General features: G+C 35.9%; 1 protein-coding gene across 1 annotated transcript; it reads right to left on the bottom strand.

Annotated features, from left to right (window-relative positions):
• Positions 1–11,256, bottom strand: LOC128992337 (facilitated trehalose transporter Tret1-like). Its single transcript, XM_054415874.1, has 2 exons — positions 11,130–11,256; positions 1–1,608 (listed from the first exon to the last, which is right to left on the bottom strand). Exons 1-2 carry the CDS (start codon positions 11,179–11,181, stop codon positions 281–283), a joined length of 1,380 nt encoding a protein of 459 aa, XP_054271849.1. The 5' UTR covers positions 11,182–11,256; the 3' UTR covers positions 1–280.

Here is an 11,256-nt window from a genome sequence, read left to right as displayed (position 1 = left end):
GGAAAACATGAGATTTTATTCAAAGGAAGTAAAAAAGATTTGGTGGTGATAACAAACACATTATCTTTGAGATACAATTATCAATGACATTTCAAATTGATTTAAATCAAAGGTGTTTTTCCATAATGACTAGAAATACAAAATACGAAACACACTCGTTCTTGGTATGTCACACCCGTGCATTAATTAGATTAACAATCTTAAAGACATAAAAATGTACAATTTTATTAACATTGTAAGTGTACAATGATACAATTGAAACTAAAGCTAAAGCCTAAAATTAGTTTAACATTTTTGTTAGTTCTTTTTGAACCTCAGCAAGAGATTTATTTTTAGTTTCGATTGCGTAAAAGTACATCCATATCGAACCAAGGAACGAACAAGTTGCGAATATAAAAAATATAGAGTACACTCCGAACGTGTCGGCCACAACTTGGTAGAACTTGAGAGTTACGAAGGCGCCGATTGTGAAGACGAGAGTGTTGAGACTGGCAGCGGTGGAGCGAGTGTGAGCGGGGAACATCTCAACTCGATAAGTGATTGAGACCGGGTCCAGACCAAACGCCATGAACAGATTGTAAAGGATGATACACAATGGAATGACCCACGAGAAGTCGCCGAGGTCGCTGTCTGTAAACTCGTACACATAGAAGAATCCACTGACGACATAAAGACTCAGCGCACAGCCGACACAGGAGATGATCAGCAAAGGTCTTCTTCCAGCTGAGTCGGTCAACGTGGTGCTGAAGAAAGCTGAGATGAAAAGCACCAAACCGGTGATGATGGTCATCATGTAAGGTGGAATCAGGGTGAACCCTGTTCTTCGGTAAATTTCCGTCGAGTAGGCCAAAATAGGTGCAACACCACTCAACATTTTGACAGCACTTACAACTTGAACGATCAACAGTGCTCTTCTGTCAGTCGGAGTAGAGATGATGTCAGCTAAAGAGACTTTGTGGCTCATTTCCTCGCGAACACTTTCAGTGATCTCAGCCAGTTCTTCTTTGACGTCTTCCTCATTCTTTGCACCTCTCAGCCACATCAGGCTTTTCTTCGCGTTGAGTTCGTCCTCCCGCATTAAGTAGAAATGAGGAGATTCCGGTTGGAATGAGAACAGGACAAGGAACGCAGCTGGCAAACAGACGGAGAAGAGTATAAGCGTGTCGAAACTTACAAAAGGTCCTATGACGTACTCGTAGACGAATCCGAACCAGAAGCAGGCTTGAGAAAGGGTTATAACAGCTCCTCTTATGTTCTGGGAGGCGATTTCTCCCAAGTACATGGGCACTACGGTGAAAACAATGCCTATCACGAAGCCTTGAAGAATCCTCCCGATACATAATGCGAGGAAAGACTTGAAATACATGATGATCACCCAGGATGCTATACTTATAGGTCCGTTCACGAGCGCTAACGGTTTACGGCCAAGCTTGTCTGCCAGAATGCCAGCTGGGACGGGAGACCACAGGTTGCCGAACTCTATTATAGCGATGGCCCAAGAAGCCTCCGATGACGTCATTGGTATCACGCTGTCCTCTGACATCAACTTGACGAAGGACGGAGCCACCCAGCCGAAGGACGTCCCGCACGACATCATGATGAAGCATGCTGGAACATCACATGGGACACATAAGAAATGATGAAGGAACGGCATCACGACAAAGTAAGATGAGCAATATAAGATGCATTGCAAATTTTGAAGAGTATAAAAATCACGGGGAGTGTGTTCACACTGTATCATGACGAAACATGTTGAAATGGCTTATAAAATAATTGCCAAATTATGAAGAACGTTCTTCTTTCAACGATTAGTGCCATATTATCAAAACCTATGTATCTTAGCCTACCTCTATTATTTTATTAAGTTATTTCATGAGTGCTTTAACTTAATTAGTTTTATACATCGTCAAATGGACGATTTGGACGTATAGACTTGAGGGATTGAATTATAATTTTAACAGTAAAAAAATTACTTCCCGGGTATATTTGAGGAAAAGATATGTGAAGCTAAAATTATATACAACACCATTTCAAAGGTATTTAAAGGTAGATTTTGCTAAGTTATTTTAGCTCATCACAATCAATTCTAAGATTCCATCATCCTACTCCACGATGTTTAAAGTTATTATCCAATTGATGTTTATGTTCTTAGTCAATTTTTATTGTACTATAAAGGTTTGAGGTTTGATCTTAAACACGTTTCAAGTTTGGCAATGCAAAAGGTCCTTGCCAAGATGTGTTTCTATTTGCATATTTCAATACAATGTAAACTTTTAATACTGTAACTGTCACTCTTGTTATGTAACAAGGGTTTGCTTGACCATTGCCAAGTTTTTACGTGGACGATATGCCACTTTCTCTAGGAGACTGATTGGACGAGATTGCACCACATCATTGAGACTAAGTAAACACCCGAGTTAACTTTTAAAAATGGAAGTAGGATTGAAAAATCTAAAATTATGTTGTTGTGTGTGTTTCAAGTTTGCTATGTTTTAAGCCCTGATGTCAACTGAGCGTTTCTCTTTTTTTAAGGGTAGACTAATTGATAATTGAACAGTTTGTGTTTTACTTTTGGGTTATAATACCAGTCAAATACAATACCAAGAAACGAATAGTAAACAAACTCCTTCCTACGTAACCGGGCTGAACAAACCTGAAAGAGTCAATACCCACGAGAAAGCATTAATCAATGATATTAGTCGATACTTAAAAATTTGTATTTGAAACTTAAAGAATCGGGGTTTTCATAACTTATCATCCTTATATATAATACGTGAAGGGGATTTCTACGAAACACTACTCCTCCGTTAATAATGGACGGATTTTTACAAACAATGTGTCAAAATTAAGTATTTTTTTGTATAGACGCCCCTTTCACCAATTCATGTAATAAAAGTCCTCGGGCTTTGCCCCACAGGCCATCGAAATCCCTATGTATTTGTTATGAAGAAAAGATTTTGTTTACTTAAACAGACGAATAATTTTTACGAGAGGTCGTCCAGTGGTCGAAACTCGACCAAAAATATGTAATGTACTCACTTCTCTATTTTCACCCCACACTGTAAATAAAACATGTGATTGGAGTTTCTTCCATTTTGTTTTGATTTTCTGTTTATATTTCGTTGTTATTTCGTCACCAGCATGGCAACGCATAAGATCCATGTTAATTTTTTCAAATTTGTAAACTCATTTTTTGTGCTTATCTTTGAGCCTATTTAAATTTATAAAGGGATTCTGCACACCTACAGGAAAATAGCTTTCTAACGGTATGCGTAGATTTACCCCACGATGCACACAAGCTGAGAAAAAAGGTTTTAAAGAAACATGCTTGCCTATTAATATATAGATAGATTAACTACAGCTGTTCTTAGTTAACATACAATACACACAGGCATTCGTTTTTTAAGTGAGTTCGTTTTCAGTTACGATAACTGGAGTGGAGTGATTGGTTTTAAACAAGAGATTAGAAATATCAAGCTAATAGAGTAATAGCCCATGTTTTTTATATTTTGTGAAACTGTTTACAGTTTAAATCTTTGGGAGGCTATGTACATCGTGAGTATATCCTTAAGTTACATTATCTTTAAGTTGACTCTTTTAAGTCATCGTTAATAATTATGACTGTTATTCGTTTTGAAATAACTCATGAAATATTTTGCAATTGCTCGAATTCGAGCAACAGGCGCACTAGTAGTATTGAAATCGTTGCAGAAGTAACTATCATATATAAAACATAGTCCTTAAAGCACAGACAATGGAAACCAACATTGTCAAAGTAATATTAAAAGTAATATTAACCAAACAATTAAAGTATTATATTGTCTGTGCTTAAAGATTTATCTTACTTAAGGATTATCTGTAGACAATATTAAGGATAGTTTCACCCTAAGTTGGGATTATTTTGTTGTTTTCTATATTTTAATCCTATACTCTTATATGAGCAATGTTTTCTTGCATGTATGTGTGCCTGCTTGCTTGCACAAATAAAACGGCTTTCGATAATTTATTTCTGGCCAAAAAACGTGATTGACGACATCCACTACCTCAGGAAGATTTAAATTTCGCTACACAACTCATTAGAAAATTTAAAAAATTATCATTGGCCTTATGGCTTGCTAAGTAGTTTAACTGTTGATTGAACAAAATGACAAGGACAAATTAAACAAAAGACTTTTGTAACATGTGTTTATAAAGCCATCCACAGTAAACTAGCAAATTACAATATACAGTACAAAAGGAAAAACATCAGTTGTTACTATTGAGCAAAGATTACACTGAAGATTAGAGCCTAATCAATTTAAGGGAAAATAGTTCCTATCAAATACTGATTATTTTACTTGGCTCTCGACTACCAAAAACTAATCCCCGAAGTACTGAGGCAAATGGCAAACTTGGGTTTAACAGAAAATATTTAATAATATTATATTTTTAATTTTATCTAAATTAGAATCCAAACAAAAATTTTCAATCAGCTGTTTTCATACAAAGAAACTAAAAAAATGTTTCTGCAAGTATAGACGATTATAAACGAGTGATTTTTACCATTGACTTTAATAGCTATTTGAGAGCAAAGTACTTCATTGCCGCTCAAAGAACGAGAACACTGTCGATGGCTGCACGAAGAGCAGCCTCTGGCCTCTGGCCCCCCATACACGTAACGATCGGCCGGCCGGCGAGGGCCGTAAGGCCAAACTGAACAGTTTGGCCTGTGAAAGGAGGGTCCCCACACACGCAACGATTCGCCTGCCGGCCGGACTGAAATTTCTCCGCCTAGTGGCAAGTGTGCAGTCAGTTTTCGTACGGCAAAAACGTTTTTGTTAACTTGCTATAAGCTGGATCTTTTAAGTCCCTGTTGTGGTATGCCTTTGTTTTGACCCTCCGCCGACATTCATGCTTTCTGTATTCTTCTATAAAGGCTAGTACATGCTGATTAGTCCACGTAGCCATATTAGTACAAAGACTGAACAGAAAATAAAGTTAGGTTATGTCAATGACCGTGCCTGACCTTAAAAATGAACGTAAATAAAAAATAATGCTACTACTGTACTGTCGGCCTTCCGGCGGCCTGCCGGCGACCCCATACACGTAACGATCGGCCTGAAGGCGGGGGTTGGCCGGACGACGACGTGGCCGGACGACGACCCCATACACGTAACGATCGGCCGGCCGGCGTGGACTGTTCAGGCCGGGCCGGCCGGCCGATCGTTACGTGTATGGGGCTGCTGAATCGAATGTGGCCATCAACAGTTCTCGAGCTGCAATGACTGTTAGTGCTCGTAATGCCATTGACTATATGCACACCACAATTAAACTTATAATAACACACAGATTAACTTTAAAGCTATATATATATGTAAGGTCATTTAGGTTATGTTTGTTTTTAGCGAATTTCCCATAGGGAATAAGCTATTACCGTAGTACTCATGGTAAGACCTGGACCCGGGACCGATTTAATTTTTCATTTTGAGGTCCCTAGAGGCCAAAAACACCATCCGTTCAAATTCATATATATATATATATATATGTGTCCGTTAGCGCGGTAACTCGAGCAAAAAATGATCAGATTTTGATTAAATTTGGTACAAACGTGTAAACCTCCGTTTATTCGAACGAGTTCGCGATCCAGCATAATCGGACCATGGGAACGGGGGTTTATGGGGGGTTTTATGGGGTAAAAATGGGGTTTTACCATTTTTGACCCTAAAAACAAAAAAAATGCAATTTCCTTTTAAACCGTTTTGTAGAGCTTAAAAAATAAATAATTTAGTATATTGAAGCGCGGACCTAACGGTCACGGAGAAAATTCAAAAATAGTGTAATTTAAAATTCTTATGTTATTACTATAGAGAAAATGATTTTTTTTTGTAGTTTACTTGTTTATGGATATATATTGATAAAATTTGGCAAATTTATTTATTTCATCCTATACTATTGACGTATAGTCAAAAAAACACTTTTTACCTTCCCCATAGCAGCAAACCTAAGCACTCGTTAAATCTAATGTAATTTAAATAGGGAATAAACATGTCTTATTTTTATGGAAATATTTTAGTAAAAATTTAATCAGACAAGTTGAAATTCGCTTAGTCTGCAGGTTTGCTGCGGCGGGGGTATTTTATGTTACTTTATTTGCTTACCAGTTTTGGTGTATAAAAGACAACAATGAAATCAGCTGATTTAGCGAGCGTGAATGATCCATTCCCTCTCTAGAGCGTCAATGAGCTATTTTGCATTAAGTTTACAGATGTGGCAATGTGATCATTTCCATGTAGTGGTAGGGGAAATAAATTAATGTGCTGTGGATTGCCTGCTTAAAATTTCCACCATAGCCTAATATGAATTGAAGTTTCACTGTTAATAAAATCCAAAATTAGTTGTAAATAAAACGTGAGTTTCATTTTTATAGCTTTCACAATCGAAATAAACTATACCAAGCCATGGCTCGGTCCCCCCAGTATTTTTCACACAAGCGAATTAAAAATCAAGTTAGTTTTATTCAAAGGAAATCTTTCCGCAAAACAGGTACAATAAACTCAAATGCCAACTGAACTACACTTTCGTAAATTCATTCAATTTTGAGAATTATTTGAACTTTTTCTAAAATAACCATGTTTTAAACGCAGTACAGCAATTTCTCGTGGTTATTTTAGAAATAATTCAAATAATTCTTTGGGAAGCCAATTTTTAGAATTGGAACCTCTTATATGCATCATCACATTTCATTTACTTAGTACTTACACCAACAAATTGTTGTAATACAAATGACCAGCCCTGTATGTGTTTACCTAAAGACAAATTTTGGAGGTCAATGACTTATTTAAAAATAGTCATATTTCATTTAGCGATTGATAAAATCTAAAACCAAATATTTACTGAGTAATTTGATCCCAGAAAGAATTTAGTGACGTATTAACACCCCGAGATATAAATCTTTTAATAAAAACAGATTTCCAAAAAGTTAAATTTAATATTTTGTTGGGGTTTGTAGCTCTACTATAACTCGTTCGATTTAAATGACCAATAGCTCAAATGAAAGTTCTTACATCACTGAATAATTTAAGGCTAGAACGAACTGCAAGCGTTAATAAGAACTGGAGATATAAGAAAAATAATCTTAAATAATGTTCAAAGTATGAAACGTCCATAAGAAATGTATGGGGGAGAGTTTTCATTTGAAAACTCCAAACAAAAAAAGATATTTTTAAAACTGATTTCGGCATTAAAATCTCCTTGAAAATCTAGTTTACAATGTTGTGTCACAACACTATCATTACATAAAAAAATGTATTAATATCCAATATGGCGAATCCAAGATGGTGACTGAATACACCAGCTTACAGACAAAACGTCTTGTCTTTTTCAAATGTAAAGGTAGGGTTGTGACCCATTATTCCAAACAGGAATTTTACGCTGATTACAATGCCGCAAATAGTTTCTAAAAATCTTGATCCGTTCTAAAGTTATAAGGACTTTTAATAACTTTATTTTTAGCCCATTTTAACATTGTGCATTTACAAACTAAGACCTTAATCTCAAAATAGTACTAGATAAAGATAAGTATACACCACCATTCATTTGTCGACCTATTTTCACTTGGTTATGACGGATGTATTTTTTTCGGCCGCCATCTTGGATCCGCCATTTTGAAATGTGACAAATTAATTTTAATATGAAGGTGGTGTTGTGACCCATCATTTTTAACTACTTTTTTATGCTGAACTCAATGCCGCAATCAGTTTTTCATTTGCAAGTTTAGCTGTTGAATTATTGAAATTTTAAATAAGATCATTTTAATATTTCATCAAGAAAGCTTGATAACCAAAAACGGATTGCGGCATTGAGTTCAGCATAAAAAGTAGTTGAAAATGATGGGTCACAACACCACCTTCATATTTAAATTAATTTGTCACATTTCAAAATGGCGAATCCAAGATGGCGGCCAAAAATTTATACCCAGTGAAAATGTAGTACTTACTACTTTACAATTATCTGACGTGGTCCGGAGTTGATATCTTAAGAAATGTAGAAAAAAGTAGGGGGCGAACTCATTTAAAACTCACCCTGTATAATACGCTAAGCCAATTTTTGTAAACAGAACTCCTCCCTCATTTTTTGACCGATTTTGATGATTAAAGTGTCAAAAGAATTGCCCTGATCTGTAGTTTTGCAAAGTCTTTTTTGTTTTTTGAAATCTTTATTAGTTTGGGCAGGATCTTCCGTCAAAGTTGGATTTCCCCCCATAAGATTAACATGGGGGAATCTAAATATTTAATTGGACTTTGTCTACACTAATTTGAGAGAACGGCTGGGCGTAGAAACATGGTAGGGGTGTCCAAAGAAAGGTCTTGGTCTGTAGATGATTTATCAAAAGAAAAACGAAGTAAATTCCCTCAGGGCTCTGCCCCAGAAGCCTTTAAAGATCCCTCCACAGATTTGTTTACATTTTGGCCATGTGGATAATACTTTTTAATGAAACCAGCTGTTAATTTTTAAATTGTATTTTAAACAACACACATTTATTGAGAGTTACTGAATTGTCCAAAGGAAGTATTTGCAATGTTATTTTCTGATTTTAAAAGCGATTTTCTTCTGTATCATGTCATGTTTTGTAATATAACCTTCCATTACGAAATCTGTGAAAAATCCTTTTATCACAGTAACTCTTACAATTATTTCTTATTGGACTATCTTATATCTATTTTACGGGTTGGTGTCTGCCTTTTTCATCACTTTTGCCTATATTTTATCAAATTATTCTAGACGGATCATCATAGGTTCATGAGATTATTGTCATACAGGTTTTCAATCTTTGGGAAAATCTTCGAGTGTGTAATACAGTACAAAATAATGCAAGTAAGTGCAGAAGGGCACGGTGGCCATTTGAGCCGTGTCCATATTTTGTTAAACTAATAGTAGTTTACGGCAACTAGATAAAACATTTTACAATATTTATGTAGAAATATGTGCATTATTTAGAAAGTCATTAAGCTGGAAAACTGCAATTTACTGCAGACTTTTCAGAGAGGTTACTTTGATGTATTCATTCAGCTTAGTGAAAACTGAAAACATGATTGTATACAAATAAGAACTTGAACTCTTAGAGAACCTTTGAATATTATTAGACTAACGAAAAGGTTTGTGCATGTTTAGGCCTACTAGCGCTACTCAGCAACAAAAATAATTTAATTTATCTCAAAAAAATACTGTAGATTCTTAAAGTGCACTGAGCAGCAGCCTAAAACATACGATGTAACCTCCTCATATAGTTACAAAATGCTCAAACTCGCATTATGACATTCATGATTCGGCTTATATTTCTCCAACATTATTCATCTGCAGAAGAAGTTCAGTGTGCTCTTATCGTGTCTAATAACATCCAAACACAAAAACCTTGCCTAAATGGTACCTACCTTGACAAAATTATTTGCAGTGGTCTATATTACGGACCGTGGCCATCCGTGGCCCACTGGGTTGGTAACATTATTGTAGTAACATGATATTTTGGCTGTAAGAGTAAAAATACTATTTAAGCAGCTACTGTCATGACAGAAAGGTCATAATCCTTTTAAACTAGATCACATTATCCATTATAAGATACGTTGATTAACAATGCATGTAAACGTCAATATTTACGTAACAGCCAATTTACAGTATGTTTTTCTCTTTGAAAGTACCACATTGCTATTTCATTTGCATTATTTGTTGCCAATGAAGTTGAAGCCACACGACCATATAAACGAGGAGGCCCCTTACCGTCGATTTCGACGGGTTTCACCTAGTATATATATATAAAATCCAATGTATGTTTGTTTGTCCTTTATGGACTCCGAAACCGCTCGACATATTGTAATGAAACTTTGAGGCATTATTAAGCATTATTCAAGGATGGTTTGTGTGAAGTTTGGTGCAGATCCGTCAAAAGGGCTCCGCCCCTGTGGCTCTGGGGTTTCCCATGTTAACCTTAGTTAAGTCCCAAAGTACTCATATTTAAATGGAATTAAAGAATCTTAACAGCTGGTTCAACTAAATAATTTGATTCTGTGATGTTCAATAGCATTAAAAAGTGAATAGGTTTACCAACAGGGTGCAGCACTATTATTATTTTTTAAATTTATGACATCAGCTAATTTGCAACCAAAAGGTGAGTGAGCGTAGCGAACGAACTTCAACCTGGAGGCGAGTTAGCGTAGCAAACGAGCTAACCTGAAGGCAAGTGAGCGCAGCGAACGAGCTCCAACCTAATGGTGAGTGAGCATAGCGAACGAACTTCAACCAGGACGTGATTGAGGCATTCGAACGAGCTCATCTTGAAAATGAACGAGCATTTGACATAAAAGCACATTAGGACAGAACGACGTCTGTCGGGCCAGCTAGTTTGTAATAAAATAGTAAAACAGCAGTTTACTTTGTTTATGTAAACAGAAGCTTAGACTAACCAACACTTACAAGTAGACTTCTCATCCGATTGTAATATGAAGCTCGTTTTTCTTGTCTTTCATTGTTGCTGACACTGATCGCTAGTGTCGACGACAATTTTGTTCTATTATTTTAGGGTCAATTTAATGATTTGTGCTTTACTTAGGTTATATAACTAGGGGACGATTTATTGTATATGATTAGATCGTTTTATTTGGCTAAAAGAGGTTTTAAATGACTGAAATATAACAAAAAACAATTTTTAAACAAAACACAACCTCTACAGTGCACCGGATGGAACTAACAATAACATTTTCTTCAGCTGATCCATAAGGATGAGAAATCTACTAAGGGAGTATGTTTTATCCATAGCAGAAGTTATGATTCTTATGTATTGCATACACTGTTATTTTTACTGTTTTTTTAGTGTTTGTTACTGTTATTTTTCACCCTAAAAAATTAAAAATATTTATACCACTTTTGTAATATTTAACAGGTCTTAAAGCCCTTTTCAGTAAACATAGGCTACCAGAGATCCTTGAGAACGTAAAATGCAAAAAACAACCTAAAAATATCCATACATCTGCAACTAACCCTACCACGAACTTATATGCTAAAAACTTTGTATTCACTGCAAATTCAATCAAACCAACTGTTTTATTACCTCGAATGGAATGTATGATTCTATTAATGTATTAATACAGTAACAGTACCTGCCAATGTTGTGGTTATCTGTCTGGCTGTCGACCTGTTGACTCCAAACATCCTCAGAACACTGGCATTGTCAGCTAGAAGCTACGAGGACAGATCAAAGGCCAAGTGGAGTTGATGTGCATTCCT

This window comes from Macrosteles quadrilineatus, unplaced genomic scaffold (genome assembly GCF_028750875.1).
Source record: "Macrosteles quadrilineatus isolate MER2022 unplaced genomic scaffold, UCM_ALF_1.0 Scaffold_4__1_contigs__length_99947679, whole genome shotgun sequence".
Classification (NCBI taxonomy): domain Eukaryota; kingdom Metazoa; phylum Arthropoda; class Insecta; order Hemiptera; family Cicadellidae; genus Macrosteles; species Macrosteles quadrilineatus.
Note: the sequence above shows the minus strand (reverse complement) of the source record. Positions and strands in the feature narration are given on the sequence as shown.

What these genes read in the sequence shown, in the direction of transcription:
- LOC128992337 (XM_054415874.1), bottom strand. Translation starts at nt 11,181, where the DNA reads ATGTTTGGAGTCAACAGGTCGACAGCCAGACAGATAACCACAACATTG. An exon ending in GATAACCACAACATTGGCAG is followed by an intron (nt 1,609 to 11,129) that starts GTACTGTTACTG and finishes GTGATGTTCCAG; the next exon opens with CATGCTTCATCATGATGTCG.